The sequence below is a fragment of the Protopterus annectens genome, chromosome 2.part2 (genome assembly GCF_019279795.1).
Source record: "Protopterus annectens isolate FY-2018-M chromosome 2.part2, PAN1.0, whole genome shotgun sequence".
Taxonomy (NCBI): Eukaryota; Metazoa; Chordata; order Ceratodontiformes; family Protopteridae; genus Protopterus; species Protopterus annectens.
In genome coordinates this window covers 695,576,869-695,601,592 of record NC_056730.1, presented here as the reverse complement: position 1 = coordinate 695,601,592, position 24,724 = coordinate 695,576,869, and the positions used below count along the sequence as shown (strand labels likewise).

Below are 24,724 nucleotides of genomic sequence, written 5' to 3'. Positions count from 1 at the left end.
TAAGGCAGAGGAGGTATTAAAGAAGATGGAGGATAAGGCAAAATCTATGCAAACGGTGAAAGATTTCTTACAGGTTCAGCCTCCTCATTTTAGCAGAAATTGGTCAACAAAGAATTGGTCCTTTACAGTCACAGATAGACCTCAAAGGGGCAGATACAGACGTCCAAGAGGTAGAAGTCAGACACAAGGTCCTTACAGGCCTTGACAATGGGGCACACCAGGCCAAAATGAAGGGGAAGACACGCCTCAACCTTACAAAAAACAGCAACAATGACTTTCCACTACAGCTGCCAAACAGTTCTCTCTTGACAGCCCCCTTAGGAGGAAAACTGGCACTTTTCTATCACAACTGGCATTGCATCACCAAAGACAAATGGGTTCTCAACATTGTATCTCAAGGTTACAGGTTCCATTTCCACACCTTTCCAAGGCTGAAAGGAATGCCAAACCTGCCACCAAATCAATGGGCAGAGGCTCAAAAACAAATTACAGCACTCATGGACATGAGAGCTATTCAAAAGGTACCACCACAGGAACAAGGACAAGGATTTTACTCAAGACTTTTTCTAGTTCCCAGAAAGGACAAAGCCTGGAGACCCATTCTGGACCTTTCTACATTAAACACTTACCTGGATGTTCTGAAATTCAAGATGTTGACACTACAGCAGCTTCTTCCCATGCTGGGCAAGAAAGCTTGGCTCGTGACTTTCGACCTCAGAGGCATACCTGCATGTCCCTATCAGACAAAACTGCAGAAGATACCTCAGATTTCTAGCTGGTTCAATGCACTATCAATTCTCTGCACTGCCCTTTGGCTTATCTATTGTGCCCAGGGTCTTCACAAAGTGCCTAGCACCAGTAATTGCATTTTGCAGGCAAAAAGGAATTCAAATTTATCCATACCTGGACAACTGCCTGATTCAAGCAGAGAGCAAGGACATTCTACTAAAGCATCTGGCGTACGTAAAAAAGTTAAGTTGCCTGGGGTACACAGTAAATGAAAAGAAATCAAAACTAGTGCCCTCACAACAGATTATATTCCTAGGTGCCAGCTTGAACACAACGGCCCAGATGGCTTATCTCACGCCTGACAAGCAAGTACAACTGACTCAATATTTTCAATTAATGGCAACAAAGACCCAACTCCCTGCAAGAAAAATTCTGCAGGCCTTGGGCTACATGGCATCTTGCATACTACTAATTCCATATGCCAGACTGCATATGAGGAAACTACAATGATACCTAAAGAGTGTATGGTCTCAACACTGTCAAAATTTGGAAACAGTTATACCACTAATTCCTTGCCTACAACAGGAGTTTCGATGGTGGGCACAAGCTTGTCGCCTCAACAAGGGACAGCCTTTCACTCAACCCACAGCCAGGCAAACACTGACAACAGATGCATCTGATTACGCCTGGGGAGCACACATGGCAGGAAAATGTATCCAGGACGAGTGGCCCACAGAGCAAAGACATCTCCACATCAATCAAAAAGAGATGCTAGCTGTACAAAATGCTATTATAGCTTTCAAGGACCTACTGCATCCAGGACAATTACTATTAAAGATAGACACCACAGTTATGTGGTACATAAACAAGCAAGGGGGCACACACTCCTTCCCCCTCTGCAGACAAGCCATGATCTTGTGGAACACAGCTCTAAACTACCAAGTTCATCTGCAAATACAATTCCTTCCAGGAGAGAAAAACACACTGGCAGACGACCTAAGCAGAAACATTATGGACCCACACAAATGGGAACTGAACCCACAAATATTCAGAATGATAACACAAAAATGGTGGAGTCCGGGCATAGATCTGTTTGCTACCCCAAAGAACTGCCAATTACAGGAATTCTGCACAAGGAGCTACCATCCACAAGCATGAAAAAGTGGATGCCCTCTCATTCAGCTGGAAAAAACTACAAGTATATGCTTTCCCCCCTTTACCTCTCCTTCCAAAGGTACTCATAAAAGCCAGACAGGAAGAGCCAAAAATGATATTGATTGCACCAGACTGGCCACGCCAGCACTGGTACCCAATCTTAAAGAACTTGACACAAGAACCACCCTGGATTTTACCACAAATTCCACAGTTTATGACTCAGCACAACAATCAGATACTTCACAGCCAGCTAAAGAACTTAAATCTAGCTGCATGGAAAATCCATAGGTTCATAGGTTCAGGTTAGCTTATCTGCCGAGGCATTTACAAGCCCTAGCCCATAGTTTTTACGCCAGACGCCACCCCTTTAGTATGGGGAACTATACCCATTATTTTGCTGTGCCTCTGTTGAGCAGTGACACTGAGGTAATCCCTGGGGTATATCTGCGATCTCCTTAGTCAAGCAAGCAATGCCTCTCTCCAAAGCTGTTATGGATGTCATTCTGGAGGCCAGAAGGCCTAGCACCAGGAAAGCATACTCGGACAAATGGAAGAGATTCTGAGCTTGGAACCAAGCTCACAGCCTTGACCCTCTAGTCCCAAACATTCCTCAGATTCTGCAATACTTAACTGAGATGCTGGACAAGGGCCTCTCTTTTTCATCCATCAAGATCCATGCCTCAGCTATCTCTGCTCATTACAGCATGGATCCACCAATTTTTTCTAATCCTTTACTCAAACTATACCTCAGAGGGGCTAAAAACATAAGACTGCCCCATAGAGCACCAACACCTACTTGGGACCTGAATTTTGTTTTGGAAAAATTAACTTTACCTCCTTTTGAGCCAGCTAACACAGCAGAATTAAAATACATCTCTTGGAAAACTGCTCTGCTACTGGCAATAACATAAGCACGAAGAGTTTCAGAATTACAGGCACTAATGGCAGTGGAACCTTTCCTCATCTTCCACCAGGACAGGGTGTCTAAGAACCAACCCTACGTTTATGCCAAAGGTGGTATCAAGTGTGGCTATAAACCAAACTATTCACTTGCCAACTTTTTATCCAAAACCGCAGAACAAAGGTGAGAGACTACTACATTCTTTGGACATTCACAGACAGTTACGCTTCTACTTGGACAAAACCAAAGCTTTCAGAAAATCTGAGCAATTATTGGTAGCATACACTGCAGGAGCACAGGGAAAAGCCATTTCAAAGCAGACTATTTCAAAATGGATAGGACATTGTATACGTTTCTGCTATACCCATCATGGGAAACCTGTACCTAGCAGCATTAGATCTCACTCCACCAGGGCAACAGCCACTTCTACTGCCTACCTCAGAGGAGTACCTACCAAGGATATTTTGGAAGCAGCAACATGGAGTTCTGTGCATACCTTCACCAAACATTACCATTTGCCTTTATACTCCATATCCAGAGCTGGCTTTGCCACTGCTGTACTGCAGGGCCTTATAGCCACCCCTAATGCCTTATAGATCCAGCCTCACTACCTCAGCTTTTGGGATTCCACCCAAGTGTAATGACTGCAGCAGTGTAACACGATAAACATAGTACAGTTTTGTACCTACCATAAATGTAGATGTTCGAGTGTAAACACTGCTGCAGTCCAGGTTACCCTCCGTCCTTCCCATCTTACTTTCTGGTATTTACCTAGGTCATATACCCTTTATTACCTATGGGGAGTATTTGCTGCTAATTAAAAATGGTTGTTTGCTTTTCTTTTGTATTGTTTACTAGCAATTTGTATTGCGTACCTATTTGGGGGCACCTGACATCTGGGGCAAGAAAAACTGAAGAAAATGGCGTCAGCTGCATCTTATATACCCCTGTTGCACTGACGTCAGGGAGGAGGCGACAGCAACCGATGCCGGACCAAGACTTTGGAACTCTGGCCAACTGCGGGTCCACCTGACGGCAGGATAACCCAAGTGTAATGACTGTAGCAGTGTTTACACTCTAACATCTACATTTATGGTAGGTACGAAACTGTACTTTTCTCATCCAGTTCAAGTTGCACTTGAATTGGGTTAGGGTGGAACTATGCTTCACATGGATGGGGGGAGCCTGTTCCAGAGATGGGGCAGTCTCTGGGATACATACCTGTCTCTCCAGCAGGTCCGATTTATATCACAGGCAAGGTTGCAGGTCCTATTTATATCACAGACAAGGTCGAAGTCTTTAGAATGGGTAATTCTGGTGCTGTTTGTTTTGTGGATCTGCAGGAGTTCCATCAGAGTGGGGTCTGACAGTGCCCTGTATGACAAACATAGATCTTCTGTCAAAAATCTGTAGGAGACAGAATACAGGGATAGGGCCTTGAGGCGGTCTGCATAGGACATTTTTTTAAGCCTTGTATTCTTTTAGTGAGGAACCTCTAAAGGCATTTCAATTGTTGGATATTTCTGGTTAGGTACATACCAAAGGGGGCATTGTACTCTATGATCGGTCTGATGAATGCCAAATGCAGTGGAACAATGACTTCCTTGGACTTAGATGCTATAACTTTGTTTATAAGTTGTGCAACATAGAATAATTTCCTTACTACTGCAGACATATGATGGTCAAAGGCTAGATTACTCCCTGTGTGTCACAAAGTCCCTGACTGCTGGGGCAACTCTAAGGTGTGTGTTGTCAGTACGATAGTTGCCAGGGGTGGATGACTTCCCAAAAAATACTATTATGCGTTCCTTGGCATTTAGTTTTAGTCCATGGCTGTGACACCAGTTGTTTGTCTGTGTCAGCCCCTCCTGGAGAACTTTTTTGTCAGTGTGGGATTCAATGACAGCTCCTAATTTGCAATCATCTGCAAATTTTGTTAGTCAGAGACCACTGACATTGGCCTTGACTTCAGAGATGTAAATTACAAAAAGGATCAGTCCACGTACTGATGCCTGAGGGACTCCGCTTGTGACTGAACTCTTTGTAGAGGTGGACTCCCTAGTTCTAACTTCCTGGGTCCTGTCTTTGAGCCATTTGGCTATCCACTTGGTGGCATACGAGTTTTTACCCAACTTCTTCAGTTTGTCAAGAATACCTGAGTGGGGTATTTTACCGAATGCCTTGGCCAGGTCAAGGAAGGCAGTGTGAACCATTTTGCCCTCATCCATTGCTTTGGTGACCTTCTCAAAGAAGTCCACCAGGTTAAGTAGGCATGATCTGCCCTTGATGAAACCAAACTGAGTTGGTCCAGTGTCTGAAGGCTTACTATGTCATTATTGATCATTTCCATAATAATTCTTTCCATGGCTTTACATAGAAGACTAATGAGGCTTGCAGGTCTGTAGTTTCCAGGGTCTATAGATGGCCCACATTTGTGCAGAGGGATGACTGCTGCTGTTCTCCATTCATGAGGCATGAACATGAGGCACAAAGCCTGTCTGGAGGCTATAGTTAAGTAGCAGTTCCAGAGGTCATGCTAGGTCGTGTTTCATGCTATTTAGAAGGCATCCTGGGATATTGTCTGGGCCCATTGATGCAGTGTTCTTGGCCTTGGAGAGAGCATTAAGGACCTGTTCTCTAGTGATAGCAGGGGAAGTTATATTTGATGGTATTTCCTGAGGGAAGGGTGAAGGGGAGAGAGGGATAAAGTTGGACCTGAATTTATCAGCCAGTAGGTTTGCTATATCTTCTGGCTCAGTATAGATGGCTGCATTTACAGTGAGCTCTGCACACAATTGTGTATTGCCTTTTAGGTTGCGGGCATAGCTTAAGAATGCTTTGTGGTTATTCTCAGCCTGGGAGGCCAAATGTACCTCAAATTTGGCTTTGGTAGACTTTTTGTCCTCTTAAGATGTTTGTTTAGTTGGATGACAGTGCTTTTATCCTGCTTGGGTGCTGCACCTCCTAATTTTCACTATGATTTTCTTCCTTCTGTTATACAGCCTATTGACTTTGTGATTCCACCAGGGTGGCTTGTTTTTTGAGTTAGTTCAGTGCTTCTTCCTGGTGGGTACAGCTGCCTGTTTGCAGCTATTAACATGCTTGTACAGGGTTTCTGTAAACAGTTCTGTATAGGCAGCAGTGTTCTCAGGGTTTATGGGGGCTTGACATTTTGCCAGGATATCACTTAATAGCAGAAGGTTAGCCTTCTAGTAGTTCTTGAATATTCCAGGTTTAGCTGGGGGCTCCAGGTTTTATTTTTCCTTCAAAGGAGACCATTTTGTGGTCTGACCTTAACAAGAATAACATTACAGTAGGGGGGTATGCAGCACTCTACCATGCTAGTGAGGACCAGATCCAATATGGTTGCACCCCTGGTTGATGTATTGACTATCTGGTTCAGGGAGTTTTACAAATTCCAGGAATCTCTGTGCCTGTACGTTTGGTATCTTATAGAATCCCAGTTAATAGTGGGGTAATTAGTCACCCATTAATATGGTATTGGGTTGGATGATGAGTTTCTAATAAGTTTAAATACATGATATGGGTTTCCTGGGTCATAAAGGGGGACCTATAGCTTGCAAGGAAATGGTATTGGATTTTGCCTATGGTGATTTGAACATGGAGCAGCTCAAGTGCATTGTCCTGTTTGACCAGCCTTGAGGTATATTTATTTTTGATGTAAATAGAGACACCTCCACCTTAAGTCCCCTGTCTGTGTAGTAGCTGGCTAAATGTGTGGAAGGCATTATGACTTGCAATGTTGGTGTGCTCTCCATGGCTTTAAACCATGTCTCAGTGACCGCACAGACATCAGTATTCTCTAGGTTGAAGAGAGCTTCTAAGGAGTGGAGTTTTTCGTTTAGACTCCTAGCATTGAGCAGTAATACCTTTAGATTTTCTTGATTTTGATTTGCTATGTCGGAAGTACTTTCAGTTTGGCATTGCTGAAAAAAGGCACTGTGGGAGAAGACAGTGTTTTAGCTAATATTCAAAAGCCTAGAGGGGAGAGGTGCAGACCATCCCTGTTAAAGCAGCGTGGTCTGTTCACCATCTCCTTCCAAGCTGACAAATATTGCACCCCCTTAGAATGACACACTTGTGGTCATGTTCTACCTGAAGAGGTTGTAGGAGATCAGGAAAATGGAGCATCATTTAGACTCCTTTATTATAGAGACAGAGTGGTTGTTAGCCAACTACCTATTGAGAAATGCTGCCTACAAAATCAGTCTGCCAGGATTTTTGCTTCAGAACAGTTTTCTCTGCAAAGTTTTGTCCGGTGGTCATTTGAACATCAGTTCATACCTTTATTAAGAATTGTTGCTTGTACACTGTTTCTAGAAATCAGGCCTCTGTTGGCACCACCATACTTCAGGACCTAGTCTTCTGAGCTTTTGTCTTTAGGCATTCCTTCAGCGTTGGTTTCCCAGAGTTTAACTTCATTGCTTGTTGTTCTTCCCAGCAGTTTCATACTGCAGAAGTCTTCCAGAATAAATAGGCATACATTGATTATGTTTTTGTATATTATATTCTCTAACTCCTGACTTGAAGGTTCTGCTGCCTTTATGAAAGAGTTTCAAGCTTCATAACAGTGAAACTAGTTGTACTTTCGTAGCCTGACAAATGATGTCTTCACCTGCACCAGCAGGAAGCGCATGAGGCCCAAGTGTAGGCATGACAAAAAATAATGATGATGCACTATGAAATCCCAATAACTATCCAGTGCAGAAGGCTTTTTCATATATTAACAAGTATGGTGAGTGCACATCTGTTTATTAAATATAGGCAAAAATGTGCTGGCTCTCTTTTATCATGCAATTTGTATTATATTATACTGGCAGTCCATAATGAATGGAATGTTGTAAACAGACAGTTTCAACATCCAGTCAATTATTAGGAAATGAAAATTGTGAACTGTGTGTTAATAGTTACAGGAGAACTTAACTAGTTACACTTAACTTTGTAGCAGATACACATAGCTTGTCTAGTCAACCCTTTTAAGTGCAGTTAAACTTCTAACCACCCTGTATCCCTCTTTCTTTTTATCATTTTTCCACCTATACTATTCCTTCCTGAATGTTTCTCTTGAGTCCCTTTCCACTGCTATTCCTTGTATTCCATTCCACATGTCCATAGCCATCTCCATGGAGAAGGAATTACTCAAAATCACCGGAAAATAGTTGGCTCATATAGTTTGTCTTTGTATGGCCCCATCCTCCACATCCCCTTCCCACTTGCTGTGATACTTCTACCTGTGCCTTTATATCATGTGCAGTCTGGTTAATTTGCTCTCTCGTAAGAAGACTGTTAGCTACACTATTCTTATTTCCCAGCCTTGCTTTCTGTAGACTCCTTCCTGCACCTTGATGTATCTGACTAGTTATGGTCTCCAGAACTGGGAACATTACGTAAGTTATAAACATTACATCTTTACTTCTTGAGTCTTTCTTTCTGAAGGTGCATCCCACCATTTTGTTTACTTTTGCCACTGACTTCTTATGCTGCTCCCAGAGGCCCAACCCAGATATGATCATCACCTGCAGAACCCTTTTCTGCACTTTGCCATCAGTCTCTCAGTTGATATTTCACACTTGGATTGTTATGATCCAAATGCATTATTTTGCATTTGTCCTTCAGCCCTACACCCCCACCTCCAATCCATCTTTTACTGCTGCTGCTCCTGCCGTAGTGTCTTCACTGAAAAAGATGATCTTGTGCTCTCCTTCCTCGGATAGGTATGAAACAAACACCCTCTACAGTACAGGACTCAAGACTCCAACCCCGAAGGTGCAGCTTTATTATTGCCATAATCCTTTTCAGCACAAAGATCTGTGTCCTGTCCTTCAGCTGTGTAGCACTCAGTTTCCTTGGACTTGATCTTACCTTCCCAACCCCTGCAGATTTCCTAGTAGCCATATAAGCGAGACCATGTTAGAGGCCTTGGGAAAGCCTACATAGATCCCGTTAGTAGTCCCCTGTCATATTCTCCTTTGACCAGTTCATAGAGCTGGAGCAGTTTTCACTGGCAGTTTCATGTGACCACAAACCCATCTGGGTTGACAGCAGATTGGTGTCCTCAAGGAAAGCATCCAGATTTTCTCTCTGAATTCTCAACAGAAATTTCCCTGTGACTGCTGTTAGATTAATAGTCTCATAGTTCTCTGGATTTTTCTTTCAATTCCCTCCATTTCCACATTGTACAAGGGTACCACTATTGCCATCTTCCTGACTTCAGTCAGCATCATGGAGTGTGACAACACATTGGGCAGAGGAGGACCATGGATGGTAATCCATTTGGTCTCTCTGCCTTACACTGTGTTACACAATTAGTTTCCTCACAACTTTCTCCACCTTAGTGTTTGTCCAGTGCTGTTCTCACTCTGTCCTTTCCTCGTAGCGTGACACTATGCTCCCTTTCCTTTCTTTGTGAAGACTGAAGTGAATTGTTCATTCACAACATATACTCTGTCTCATAGTCTTTGTCCCATCTTTGCTTAGCCTGTCTCCCTTGTTCCTTTATGATATATATCTAAAAAAAGTGTCTCTGCCCTTTTCCTGACCCTTTTGCTAGCTTGAGATTTGTTGACGCTCTATTTGCCTCCTCCATCTCATCATAACTCCAGTTTCACTTTTTGCATGTTGTGTATGTTATCCTAATAGATAGCCTTACATTCTTGTCTAGACATATTGACTTGACTGTTCTGCTATTTAACTCTTCCACAAACCCTTGCCGTAGTTTTTAGTACTCAATTCATGACCCATTCCAGTAGCTTTTTAGATTTTTTGCTATTTTAATTTCTCTTCGGGACCTAGCTCATGTTTGGACCCTCAACTTCCAGCTCAACATAATTATCTTTCATAAGATCCCATGCCATTGTATTTGTTTTTGGATTGTTGTCCTTTCACAGCATCTCAAAACCAAACAGTACTGTTATCACTGTTTGCTAATCAGGCTTTCACCTAGGTAACTATAACCCTTTTTAACTCTGTTAAGATGACATTTAAAATTCTGTCCTTTCTGCTATACCTTCAGACCATGTGACTGAACCCCTCCCATTTCAAAACCTCATTCACATCTTTCTCTCCTTCATAGAGCATGGAATATCGTGGTCTGCTTCTGACAGAATCAAATAGTTTGTGAGTATAACCGTTTTCCTGCTGCCCCACTCTTTCTATTCCGTTTGTCTCACTCAGGCTCCCCCTTTATGCAAATTTACTACATCAATCTACCAGGACTCCCTCTTCTCTTTCCCTCAACCAACGGGCATTGATTTAACCTAGATTCAGATTTTACTGGTTTCTTTGCCTCGTTCCTGCGGTGAAAGTCCTCTTTCTGTCTGACCCTCACATGTGATGCCTTTCTTTATGTAGTTCAGTGTTTCACCTCTGTCATTTGTTTGTTTCTGGTCCTGCTTTTATAATGTCATTAATGTCTCCCTTTCCTGCATCACTGCTTGCAGCTTCTGTATCTTCTTGTCATACTCCTTGTTTTGTCTGGTTATGCTTTTCAGACATATTCTCAGTCAACCTTGTCTGCTCTTCAGCTGTGCTTTAAACCCATTTCTGTTCTTACTGTGGCCTGAGTGCTTACCCCTCACATGTTCCTCCCTTTGATATTAAAGGTATAATAGGTGAGGTATAAATTTCCAAACAATTTGCAAACAAGCTTTTGAACACTGCTTTGCCTTTTGAGCTGAAATGGAGCTTTCCTTAGGTAAGAGTTGGTCCATTGTCATAGGTCTGGGACAACAAGAATTCAGCCATTTCTCCTTTGTCTGCTACTACAGTCCATCATACTGTCTAATCCCCTTAAGTTCTTTGGTGTATTGACTTCCAATAAAGTTAACACTTTAATTTTTAAAGCAGGAACGTCAACTTGACATAGGACCCCATTCAGCAATGACTCTGGCAGTGCAGAAAACCAGTAATAGGAAGAAGCTGTACAGAGGTAGCAGTAGTAGTAGTAGCTGGGAGAAGGACATTAGTTGGTCTGTGGAGCTGCTCATTGTTGTTGCAAAGTCATCCTGATCAAGTTAACCTGTCTACATTGCTACTGCATTGACCAGCCTGCAGGTCATGGCAGCAACACTTCAGCTTGTGCATAGACTCCTCAAAAATGAGAATAATTAGTAGAGGCAAGCCCTCTCCACACCATGGGTGTGGAATTGTGCCACCCCAAATTCCATGTAAAGTATGTATACCAATGCTGACACCATACTATCACGAATAAAGAATTATGTAGACTTAACAAGCCACCTGAAGCAACTTAAAAAAAACGCCACCTGAAGCAACTTACAGAGAAAAAAAAACTCAGCTGAAAAAAGGAACAGTTCTAAAAGGCTTCAGGACCTGCCATTTGTATTCAGTGATTTTTCAGAGTTGGAGTGGTAAGCATTCGATGCTTGACTTTGATATCAATGTCATTGCTATGCAGATCATCAGTACCTCTGTCTTCAGTGCTGTTGATATCCAGCTCAGTTGGGTCAGATGTGACATTGACATTCAATTTTATGGAGATGCTATAACAACTAGGTCTCCACGTTTGAGCACACTTCAATGTGCAGTCTTTCCCCCTCATCATCCTTATTCAGGACAGTGTATATTGGAAGGTCTCGAGCAATCTCTTCATGAGAAACCTTTAGAGATTTTGGGTGATTCAGTTTCACTCCAGATCCATCATGAAAGTGAACATGCAAGAGGAGGCATATTGACTCCACAGTTGAGTTCCTCACCTCTGATACTTGCTTCATTGAAGAAAGGTAACGGCAGTCGCATCCTGAAGGCAGCAAGTTAGCAAAATATTGGAATTGATGTGGCATTGGGATTTCTAGCCCACTGATCCCCTTTTCCCGGGTGCTATTCAAGGCCTTCTAGTCTGCTACCTCTTCCATCTGAACAGTCCCTCCCACCAAGCACATGATGGATCTAGTGACAGAGGTAACATTGTAGTAGCTTGATGTAACCGATTCCATCCTCTTGATAACTTGATAAGATTCTTTGCCCACAGAAGTGTAGACAGCACTGGAATAAGGACCTCGTTGTGGATTCCACTATTGTAGCAGCTGCTACCAAAAAGAACTGTCAGATGACAACCCTGCAGTGTCCATCCTCCCAACAAGGAGTCTTGGATAATGGACCCTATGGGGAAGCGGGCATATTCGTCTGACATGTTTGCCTTGGAAATGTCAAATTACCTAACACATGGCATGTTTCCAAAGAGACATTATGGAAAAATCCTTGGACTCCTTCAGAAAGTTTTCTATAGCTGAAGCTCATCAACAACTTGAATTTGAGTTGACCATATTCATCTTCTCCACGAGACTGGTCAGAGTGGAAGGAGCAGGCATTGCTATGAGACACCATGTCTCTATCTGATTTTGCAGACAACTTCAATGTGTTTGTCAGTGCTTCTTCTAATGGGTCTGCCTTTCTAATGGGTCTGCCTTATTCAGTCTCAAGGTTAAGAACAGTTTTATTAGTGAGCATAACATCTGCCAAATGGGTTTCTGAGTTACAGGCTCTCAAACTAACCCTTCCTTCATGACAAAAATAGTAACTGTGCTGTCTCTGAATTAAACCATCCATCTTCCTACCTTCTTTCCCAATCCACAAAATAAAGAAGAAAGAATTCTTCATTCATTAGATGTCCACAGACAGCTGAGATTCTATCCAGAAAACACAAAAAACTATAGAAATATCTGACCAACTCTTTATTTTTTATGGAGGAAAAACGTTAGGCCTTCCAGTCTCAAAATGGATATTTCTAGGTGTCTTATCCTTTTTATCTCTTTCTGTTACTCTTTCCATGGTAAGCCTCTTTAGGAACAAGACCATTCTCTCAGAACTATGGCTTCTTCTGGAGCTTTTTTCAAGATCCTTACTTCTAAATCCATTCTTGAGGCAGCCACATCGTCTTCCGTTCAGACTTTCTCAAAACATTAGAAAATGCGTGTTTTTTCCAGAGCCAGAGCAGGTGTTGCCAGAACTATTCTTCCATGTTTTTTTTTTGGATTCTGTCTGTGTTCCTTTAACCTCCAACCTTTTCTCCTAAAGCCTTGAAATTGTCAGTGAGTCAGTAATACTGCAGCAGTGATCTAATGAACAACACAGTACAGTTGTGTGAAATCTTGCCTTAACAGTAGATGTTCAAATAGATCAGTGCAGTATATGCACCTACCCTCATTCCCCCTGTTTTCTCCTTTATTCTTTGCCAAAGTACAGTTTTCCACCCTCGCGCTCTCTCTCTCTCTTCTAGTTCATAACTGTGTCTGTCCATGGGTCCTCTTCCCTGGGGCAAAAAAGCTCAGATTATTTTCATACCAATATATCCCATAAGTACCAGTATGTAGTCTCATACATAGATCATAGGTCAGATCTACTTTGCATCCTCAAAAGCCCAAATACTTTAACAGTGTTTTCGTGAGACGAAAATAACGAAAATTAAAATCCTGAACTGCGCATTTTTCACAGGGTAAGTAAACACTTGCCCATAATTTCACAAAAACCCACCGTGGTATCTAAAACCCACGTAAGTGGCAGGCTATGCCCTCCCCCAAACTATATAGACCAACTCCGGGCTCGCACTACAGTGGGGGAAAAGGGCATATTTCCCCACACAGGGCAAGTGTTTACTTGCCCTAGGAAAAACTGTGCAGTTAGGGATTTCGGTTTTCATTATTTTCGTCTCGCAAAAATAACGTTCGAGTATATGGGCTTTCGACCAAGCAAAGTAGACCCCATATGTCAGATTAACTTCACAAAAGGAAGGTGCGTAAGCTTTTGTAGACTGGCCAAACATATGGTACCCTTGTCAGGATATGGCCCTTGTGATAATATTGCAAGAGTGATCTCTTCAGGCATTTGCTGTTGTGGTAAGGTTTTACACAACTGTACTTTCAGTAAGTCACAGTATTCCCCCTTTGATTACTCTTCAGATAGGGGCAAGAGAGAGGAAATCCCTTTAATGGAGGCCACCCAAGGTTTAGAGGGGAGTCCACAGAACCCAGCAGTTCAGGAGGTCCTTTCTCCAGGAAGCAAACCAGTGTCCCTAAAGGCAATTTGTCCCATTAGTCAAAGTTAATGGACAAGGGATAACAAAGATCAGTTGTTACAATAAATAGAGATCCATTATTACAATAAGTACTTCTATTTCCTTCTGGTTTATGGGAAGTTATGCCCTCCATCTCACGGGTCTATATTATATAGTCAAAGTTTCAAAACTTCGAACCTCACATGAGCGAAGTTCGAAACATCGACTATATAATAATAAAAAATAAATTACCTTACTGCTCTGAGCAGGTGGGGCAAGCCCTCCTGCACCCCCCACACCTCCCCTACTTAAATATACCAACTCTGAGAATGCACTTCAGTGCAGAAAGGGAAAATTTTCCATTCTGTGGGTGAAAAGCCGTTGACTTTCACCTTCGACCTTTCCGACGTTCAGTCATATAATGTCGACCATCTATGATTCAAACATCGGAACGGTCGCTCATCTAACATAGACCCCATGTCACCAAGCTGTTACCTTGGGTCTTTCTTGTTAGAATTTGTGGTCTGGCTGCCAGTACTATGCTAGGAGCCACAGAATCTCTACTTTTTGCTTGAAGGAAGTGGGTGGTTATTGAGCTTGGTGGTTTGTGGAGTAGTTGTATGCTATAGGCTTGCTGTGGACTGCATATTTCTGTTTTTCTTAGGGAATGCGATTAGCTGCTCCCTCCTGTTCCTTTACCTGGTTAGGGAAGATGGGTGGCTAACTCTACCTTGGTTGGGCTTGAGTCTACCAAACTTTTGTGTCCAAGTGATATTGGTTCATGTTCTGTTTCACCTTGGGCTAAGAAGATTCCACAACTCTGTCATAGTTCTTCAGGCCTTGATACTTCTCTCTTCCTGTGTATGGATCAGTAGCATTTGCATCTTCCAGCTGGTTCTTCCAGCTCCAGGCCAATGTTCTGACCCACAAGACCTGACTGAGTTTAGTGAGTTCTAAGGAGGAAGGGTGCGACTTCACCAAATGACTCTAGTGGGTTGAGCTCTTCAGGTTCACGGTGAGGTATAATGGTATCCATTATTGTTCCTGGTCTCCAGCATGGCTGGTGGCTCTTGTTGGGTTTTGATCTCTTATGGATCCTCAAGCAGTTCCATCCTTGGCTACTGGAAGCAATGTATGGATTGTAGCTCAGTTCTGACCAGTCCTAATGACCCCTCTCCAGTTTGACTTGTCTTCCACTCCCCCAAGAGATATTCCATTCCCCACTGTGTCCTTGTATAGGGAGATGAGTCCTGACTTACAGGAGAGAATTTGCTTCCTTGTCTCCTGTTGGGCCCATGAAACATTTTAGATGGGCTGTCCTTTTTCACAGGATGATTTGGCCACTTGCATGCTGGCTTGGTTCTCTGGGCTTGCTGCTTAGTACCCTCTCTAGACACCTACTCTTGTTTTTGGATGTTCCAGCAGAGTTATCATCTTATGTGACCCTTCCCCTGGGATCTTGAGTGAGATGTAGATCTTTGCTGTTCCCCAGGATACCGAGTTTCATTTGCAAGGGTGGTTAGTAAGTCTTTTGCATTCTGCTTTTCATGTTGCTGTCTCTTGCTGTTTCAAGGTTGGTTGGTTACCTTTTCCCACTGGGTACATTTACCCATGGGGTAAGCCCTTTCTTTTCTTATTAGGTCAATAGTTATTCTAGCTTTGCTGGGTCTTGAAGCAGAGAAAGCATTCAATAAAGTTAGCTGGGATTTTTATAAGTAGGTTTAATTAATGCTTTTGCGTTCCCTGACAGAATATTAGTATTAATTAGAAGTGTGTGTGTGTGTGTGTGTGTGTGTGTGTGTGTGTGTGTGTGTGTGTGTGTGTGTGTGTGTGTGTGTGTGTGTGTGTGTGTGTCTGGGTATTACTGGGTCACCTCAGTAATACAGATTGAGGCCACCTTGTAGGCATTGTGAAGGCTGCTTTGGAACAAACATCATGGCAGTGACACTGCACAGCGTGTTTACACAGAAATTAGTGTTTCTGCATTACAGCTTCAACATCCAGAGTTCAGTTGTGGTCTTGCTTTTCATGAATTTTGTTCTCATCATGAGTGTGATTTCCTCCCACTTGTAAAGATGTGTTGCTTCAGTTGATTGGTTGCTCTTGAATTGTCCCTAGTCTAGTATGCATATGGATGGGTGAAGGTTAACCTTTTTGGTGAAGTGGAGGCCTTCCCATATGCCCATTGTTTCGAAGGCAGGCTGTGCATATCATTGTAACTCTGACTTAGATTAAGTAGTGTGTGTTTTTCACTGGGTAAGAAAAAAAATTGTTGACTGCATCATCTTGATTTAGTATTCTAATTAATATATTTTTTTTAACAGGATGCTATTAGCAGGGTTCAGGACCTAATTACTGAGGGGACTTTGACAGGTAGGCAACATCAGTTTTTTTATGTTTTAAAATTGTCTGACAAATCCTTCTTTTAGTTTGGTTGTAGGGAAGCATATGCTGTCATCAAATATGAATTTTGTAAGTAAGGCAGCAGCATTGTTTGAGCACGTGTTTTACCCTGTTTACTACCTTTTTTTTTCTACCAAAGATATTTTCTCTTCTTATAGTAAAAGGAATAATGATTTAAGACATTCATGCCACATTTCCTATTCTGTCGTAACAAAAAAAGTATGTGCGACTTTGTCAGCATTTGTATTTTTAAACGAGTCTTAAGAATTTTAGTAATGTGGTTGACATAACATTTGGAAATGTAGTTTTGTGACATTACTAGTATCATATACTTAAAACTTTATGGGAGAGCTTAAGTATTGTAAAATCAAAGTTTTGGGCAGAGTTGTACCTTGAACATGCATTTCATCTTGATAACTGGAGCCCAGTATATTTCCATACTTACCAAATTAAGCCTTATCTGTTTTTACCACCATTTCAGTTTCAGCATGCCCTGACTGAAATCACTGTTGCAGTATTCCAAACAGATAGATAGGTCATCTCCACTGATGTCTGGCTGGAGTACCAAAGCTTAACCCTTCTCTGGATCGTACGCCTGATGTATGACCTCAGCTAGTAAGGTATGTAGGCAAACGTATGAACATAGATTCTCAGACTGTTTCACCACCAGCTCTAATGCAGGTCATGCATTCCTGTCAGACTGATCGTTGCTTGGTCATTGGTACCATTGCTTCCTAAAAAGAAATTGATAAGTATCCCATTGGGGAACCTTCCTTTACTTGCGAAAATTGTTTTGCAATGTCTGCTTTAGATGCCCTCTCTAGGAGGGTTAAGTGCGAGTATGGTAGGCAAAATCCCTACAAAGCCTTCCATACCCAGTGTATCTTCTGCCATGGTGCAGAGCACTACTACAAGGCCTGCTTCATTTAGCCACTCCTTTGTGCCCAAGACTTTGCGATCCTGTTTACCTTCACTTAACAGTTTCATAGAGACCCCATGTGCGAAGTGTTTGGCCCACTCCAAGATGGCAGATTTCCACTTCTCCTGATGTACCTCTGTTGCACAAGAATAGAGGCCTAGGTGTGACACTCAGTCTATACACCCAGATTCTGATGCACACGCTCTGAGGTTACAGAACCCATGGTACATCTGACTCCACCTCTGATGCTGTCTACTGTGACCCCAGCGGAGAACTGTATGACGTTAGACGGTCGTACAACTGAGGAAACTGCTTCTAAGGAAGCACTGTAAGTCATCCTTTCAGAGAGACCAGAAGACATCTTGCAAATTTTAGTCAGGGAAGAGATTCACGAAAAGTTAATTCCGGTATGTCAGAACTCTGAACTGCCCTGCTTGGTACAAATAGATGTCACTGCAAAGAAAAAGCATCAGAAGTTAAAGCATGTCTCTTCACCTCCTCCTCCTGAATGAATGGATTTCTCTCAAGGCTACTATGGCCTTGAAACCTCTTCCTGTTTCTGCTCCCCTTCCTGCCCGTAGCTCTCAGAAAATAGCTGATTCATCTTCCTTTGAAGATGAACATGCCTCTGACTGCACATTGACAGCTTTTTTCTCTTTGAAAGATTATGGAACAGTGGGGTGTGGATGGTTTGCCATGTTTCCCCTGTAGTGTGAGTTCAGAGATGATGTGCATAATTTTCAGGGGGTGTGGGGGCACAGTGGGGCTTTCCCCTTGGAAAAAAATAACGTTTAAGGTGTTGTTTTTTTTTCGATTACTTGAGTTTTGAGCACTTTTTCTCAATATTTTTAGGTCCAATGTAGTGAGTATACTGGACCGTATGTCATATTCTTACACACACGTATGCTCACACACAAATTAAATTAACTGCGAGAGTGGACTCATCTGCAGGCTTTTTTCAGTCACATCTTAGGCCTACAAGTCACTTACAAATATAAGAAGAAGCTGTAACAAAAATACAAACATAATTAAAGCTGTTACAAAGTAAAATATTTGCATAGTCTTGTTTTGTACAAATTCTGACCAAGTGTAAGATACACAAGGTGAAACTGAAAGCTGTACGTTATATAGAAGCAAACAGATGAAGATACTAAATGCTTAGGTAGAATTGCATGGTGAAGAATGTACATCAGTTAACCGTCATCAGTAAAGCAAATACATTTGGATGGCTCAAGGGGTTAGTTGTTTATAGAGGGGTGGCAGATTATCAATTATTGGAAGGGTATTCTGAATGGAGGGAGCAAGTTTTGTAAATGAGTTTTCACCCAAGGTCAGCTGATGTGGAGGTCTATGACTACATTTTGGCACCTAAGGGGATATTCATTGAAGTGGAATTGTAGTTTCTTATTGAGTGGGGGACAGTAGGTGATACAAAGGAGTTTACAGGTTAAAGTGTTAAGGAGGAAAGAGGCTTTCGGTTTCATGTGGAACCAGTTTGATTTGTGTAGAGCAATGCAATGATGTTATCTCAGTTGTGAGACATGGATGAACCTGAGAATTCTGGTTTCTGTCTTTTGGAGTAATGAGGAATTTTAAGTTGTGCTGCGGACAAAGATGGGGTGTCCATATTCTAATCTGGAAATGAGTATGTTGAGGGTAATCATTTTTGTTGTATCTGGGATGAGTAGGTTGGAAAATTGATTTTTAAGGTGCAGAAGGGTCTTCTGGCATTGTAGCCCAAAATGAGGTTTGAAGGAGAGAGTCTGTTCAACAAATATACCTTGGTAGCATATTTTTCAACCTCTTAACTCAGGAATTCAGGATAAAGCCAAATGTAACGGCTGGACTGAGATCCAAGATCAGGGACAGATTTTAAATATTGCTCTTATAAACTTGAAAAGGTTGCTGGAATTACAGGTCTTGCATTAGCTTGCATTTTTTGAAGAATATGAAGTCTGAAAATCAAATGCCTGTGATTAATGATCTGACCCAGTCCCACATCCAAGTGACCAAAAATCTGAGGCTAAAGTCTGGTCATTTTGCAATATTCTGGACAGTTGAGAGATATGCTAGATAGCATTGCTGTGTGACTGGAAAATGTAATGGCCTGATGATCTTGGATGTTTAATGTCTTTAGCAGTGCGTTTAAGAGTTTTGTGGTTTCAAGCAGCATAGTATTAGATTTTGTGACATTGATATGTAATTTATTAAATGATAGCCAGTTGCAAAAGCTTGTAAAGTCAGACTAGAGAGAGGATTGGAGATATGGGAGTTTGTAGGAGCTGACTAAGAATATATTATCTGCATAAAGCTGGAGATTAATTTATGGAAGGTCTTGTCGGTGGGTCATTAATGTAGAGGGGAAAGAGGAGGGTAAAAAAACTGAACCTTGAAGTACACCTTTTAAGAGAGTACTTGTTGATGGGCATGTTTGAGCCTGAGGTGACAGTAAAAGTAATGTTATACACGTAGCATTTGAACCATGTGCAGACTTCTTTGAAGCTGCAGTGTTTGTAAGGGAAGATCATGACTGACATTGTCAAAAACATTAGGAAGATCAAGAAAAATAGCCCCAATATATATGCCTTGTTCCATATTTGCCCAGATGTTGTCTGCCAGTTAGAAGATGGAAATGATGGTGCTCTAATTATTTCTGAAATCATGCGGTTTTTTTTTTTTTTTATCAAGAATGTCATATTTCTGAATATCCAAGTATTTGTTGATGCAATGTTTTTTTTTTTTTTTAAGTATCTCTCTCTCTCTCACTGTGTACTCTTACATTGTGTTAGTTATATTTGTTTTAGGTAACCAGGTATGTGAATGACCTGAGGACCCTTTTCAACCCTGACCCAGATACTGAACTCAGTACTTCAGGCATTGTAGATCCATACAATGAATACAGCTGCACATCAGTACAGTTCCCCCAAGATGCACTGAACTTGCCATTAGTATATACAAGCCGAAAAAGCACTATAGGCAATGTTACAGCAGTTTTCAGTATTTGCTTTAAAAATATGAGTGGAACTTCATTGTTTGCAATTCTAAGACTCAAAGCTACTATTTTTTTTTCATATGCAGAAATCTGTATTGGAACGGACCATGTTGGCATCCCTTGCATTAAACATGCATATGTTACTTGATGCATGGCGGCATCTGCCTTCAGAATGTGTGATAGTGTACCCCTATGCAACATGGCTTGACATTCACCCAAGACTTTCATGGTCTGCCACAAACTGCCCTCCTGCCATTTCCAACACCCCATGCATCAGGTGAATGCATGTCATCCACTGGTTGAGTTGAAGATAGGGGAGATGTTCATCATTTGATCATTGCTGCAGTAGCCTTAGCTGCAGCAGTGATCCTGTGAACATTTACTGTTATAGTATAACGTTTACTTACACAATTGCACTTTCTCCTTCTTCCTTAGTCTGTCCTTGGGGATTCCAAAGATATTGAGCCCTTTGCTTCTGATGCTAAAAGATAATGAGACCTTCTCTTCCTTCTATAACTGCACTCTAGGTGACCTTTCCTTTTGGGATGCATATGGACATGTAACATCTCTGCCTGCTCACCAAAAAAAATAAAATTAACCTTTTTGGAGACAGAAGGGTGCTTCTAAGAAGGAAGATGGCCACTGCAATCCGTGGAAGAGTGCCATAACATTCTAACAGAGCATCTCAGGTTAGTGTCTTATGTGACCTCTTCAATCGTTATTAGGTCCCAGGGGCCACAACACCTTTCTATTTTACCATGAGATAAACCAGATGAAGAGTAAACATTTTTTGACAGGTTGGGCAGGGGGATTTTAATCTGTGTAACCTTTGGTCTTGTATACAGTAAGTTTGTATTACTCCTATCTTGTCGTCCAGGTTCTGGGAAAGTCTGCAGAGCATTCTTATTTTGGGAACAAGCTGAGATCTCACTTAGCCACTGTAACTTTAACTTTGCTGATACTGTGGTTAGGATTGCAGGCTTAGGATTATGTCTGCACTAGGCGTCATACCTCAACATGTACTCTTTTAAGGAAGAACTGCACCAGGATATTCTGGATGTCCACCTTATGGGATAGAGGGTTATCTTTGAGCAGACTCTCCAGCATCTAGATGCAGGTAATCAAAAGACCATTTTTCCATCCTCCTCCTAAACTGAGCTGTGTCGGGGTGAGTCTCCACTGATTTCAGTTCCTACCACAGCTTGCATCTCCATTCTACAGACATGTCCATTACCATCTTGGGACATACTCTGATGCTTTCCCTTACCAGGCAAAAGTACTTTTTCAGCTTACAGAGGCTGCTCATGCCCCATTATCTAGAAGTGGAGCAGCTGTGGAAGATCATTATATTGTGTCCACCTCTGCAGCTGGGAAGTGTGTGCAAGAGGAGATCCTACCACCTTCTGATGTACCAGCTTCCTGTAATCCACTGCACGTTGCTGAGCATGGACTTGAAGCAACATTACCACCCTCCCAAGACAGCAGTGCCTTCTAAAACATGCCCACATGCCTAGCATAGTTTTTTATTCCCCTAATCTTCTGGTCTCCAACAGACAAGAGATTATGGCTTCCATTCCTAGCAGATCACCTCACACGTTCCCCTGGCGTGACGTGAGAAGGCATAATTATTCCTCATCATCTTTCCAGTTACTGCCAATGCTCAAGGTGCTAATCAATCTTTGAATGCCTGGGTTGCAGTTATGACTTTATCCCTCTGTAGCATTGGAATTGTCTGTTGAATACCATCAAAAATGGAAACCCTTATTGACTATTTTGTCTTTGATAGTTAGCTTCCTCCTATTCTAGGGCAACGCAGTTCTCTTTCCTTGGATTCTTCCATTGTAGCAGGCCCTGGTGGTCTTCATAAAATGAGAGAAATCCTTTTCCACTGTAGAAGATTTTCTCCACTAAGGTGGAGGTGGGTACCCTTCAATATCAGCTGCTAGCAGAAAGTACTCTGTAAGTTACAGCATTGGCAAGGCTTCGTAGTGAAATTCCTGTTTTGTGATAAACTCATAAAACAAAGATCCTAAAACACATTTGAAACCAGAAAATTGGACAAAAAAAGCTTTTATTTTCAGAGGGCTGCACTGCCCCCCCCCCCAACACACACACACACACACACACACACACACACACACACACACACACACACACGCACACACACACACACACACTATATGAGCTGTGGACCAAAAAGTAAGAAATACGTAAAAATATGGTTAAGCGCTTTTGTCTTTGTTCAAGTGTTAAAACATCATCAGAACCATATCATTATTTATTTATTTATTTATTTATTTTTTATTTTACATTTGTTGACCGGGCTAGTCTGGCTGGATACATGTCCATTTTCAGCAGAGGCCTGAGGAGAAAAGCTCCACTATATACTAGTGACTTACAATAAACAAAAATATACAAACATATAAGCAAATAAAGAAATATTCTCATGTAGTATAGTAACAATGCAGAAGCACTTTAACAAGAACTAAACAATAGCGAGGAATCATTATCCCATAATATTTGCAAGAGTAGGACTGCTAAAAAATGAAGAGAGAAAATAGTAACACGTAAAGAGTCTATAAATATTTACACTATTAACAAATTAGGATAAATATTTTGTGCCGGGGCACTAGTTTTAAGATAGAGATTTGCACAGTAGGGATCAGCATCTAGGTTCAATAAAAGGAGAGATGACAGGTTGCAGTAATATATCAAGTGTAAGGAGAAAAGATAGTATAGGAAAATTAATAAGCAGGTGGGACGCTAGGTGCACTACACTGGAGGGATAGAATTAGTGATAGAGGCAAGTAGAAGTGAATGGAGAGGACTGTAGAGAGGGATTGTTTGCTGAGCTCAGTCAGGATTAGAGCAGGGGCATCGCCAATGGGATTTAAAATAGTTTCTTAGTTGTTTTTTGAAAAGGTGAGATGAGCCTAAAGTGGTCAGTTCTATGGGAAGGTTATTTCAGTATGAGCCAACAGCATTAGTAAATAAGGAGTCACCTGCTTTATTATGAGATTTGAGAGTGGCTACTAGAAGTTTGCTGGCTGAACGAAGGGAAGTAAGATTCTTGTATGGGGCAATGAGGTTATTAAGTATGGGTGTATTAGAGGGGTAATGGAGAATTTTATATATGATGACTAATTGATGTAGGAGAATTAGATTTTGAAGTTCAAGCCATTTAAGGTTTTTGAGATTAAGACAATGGTGAGTACGAAATGGGGAACCTGTGGCAAACCTGGCAATACTATGGTAGGCTGTAGCAAGTTTCTGAATGTTAGCTTTTGAAATGTTGATAAAAGATGGAGAGGCATACAATAGTGTAGAGATGAGATGAGTTTGGGCAAGAGACACTCTGGTGGTTGCAGTAAGAAAGGGCTTAAGTCTATAGAGGGCACCTATCTTTTTATTAACAGCCTTGATGGTTAGATCAATGTGGCAGTCAAAGTTTAGTTGATTGTCTATTGTAACGCCTAGTAGTTTAGTGGAACAATCAGGTTTAATGATAGTGCCATTGTCAGACACAATGGAAAAGGAGATAGGAGCAGATTTACGGGTTGGGGTGAAAAGTAGTAATTTGTTTTTTTTGGGATTAAGGAGGAGACAGATATGTTGGAACCATTTTTCTGCTGCCGTAAAGACTTTTTGGGTGGAAGAGTGAAGTTCTTCTGGAGATAAAGCAGAACAGATGAGAGTTGAATCATCAGCATACTGAATACAAGTGGATGTCAGCAGTGAAGTAGACAGGTTATTAATAAATATGGAGAAGAGAAGGGGACCTAAGATGGATCCTTGAGGGACACCGATAGTGGCTGGGAGCTGAGAGGATATATGGCTGTCCCAGAGGACTGCTTGTTTTCTATCTTTCAAATAAGAGTCAAACCAGTGTAATGCCAAAGAGTCAAGTGAGAGAGATTTCAGAGTGTCTAGGAGAAGTTGATGGTTGACCATATCAAAGACATTTGAGAGATCCAGGAATAAAGCAGAGGAGAAAAGGTTGTTATTGCGATTTTTGTTAATGATGTCTGTGAAGGAGAGAAGGGCAGTGGAAGTGCTATGGTAGGGCCTAAAACCATGTTGGGAGTCTACAAGTAGGCTATTTTGCAAAAGATGATGTAAGAGTTGATGGTGTATACAACGTTCCATAATTTTAGATAGTGGAGATAGTAGGGCTATAGGCCGGAAATTAGAAAGTTCATTAGTGTTACCTCCTTTATGCAGAGGAATGATATGGGAGACTTTCCAGCAGGATGGAATAGTAGATTCGGTTATTGTTCTGTTAATTAAGATGGAGACTGGGTAAGCTAGTTCTGCTGCTGCTGGTTGTAGATATTCAGCTGGTAGTTTGTCGGCTGAAGGGGTGCATGGTTTAAGTTTAGAGAGTAACTTACGTATGTGGGTTGTGGAGACTGTACTAAATTTTAGAGTGGGGGTGTTATTTTGAGGAGAGGTCTTTTGAAGGGAAGGGAGGGGAGTCATGGTGTTTGCTAGAGAGGTGACTGTTTCAGAGAAGAAGTTGTTGAATGTATTGGCTATTATATTGGGTGGGGTCTGAGCTAAGATAGCTGGTGTAGGTGTTTTGGTATTCCCTGGATG

General features: G+C 41.7%; 1 protein-coding gene across 1 annotated transcript in view; it reads left to right on the top strand.

Moving 5' to 3' along the window:
• The window catches only part of DDRGK1 (DDRGK domain containing 1), a 924,827-nt gene that overhangs the window by 837,324 nt on the left and 62,779 nt on the right, over positions 1-24,724 (top strand). Inside the window, exon 8 of the mRNA XM_044064090.1 lies at positions 16,139-16,187. Coding sequence (XP_043920025.1) covers positions 16,139-16,187 — 49 coding nt within the window. The remainder of the gene's footprint in view (positions 1-16,138; positions 16,188-24,724) is intronic.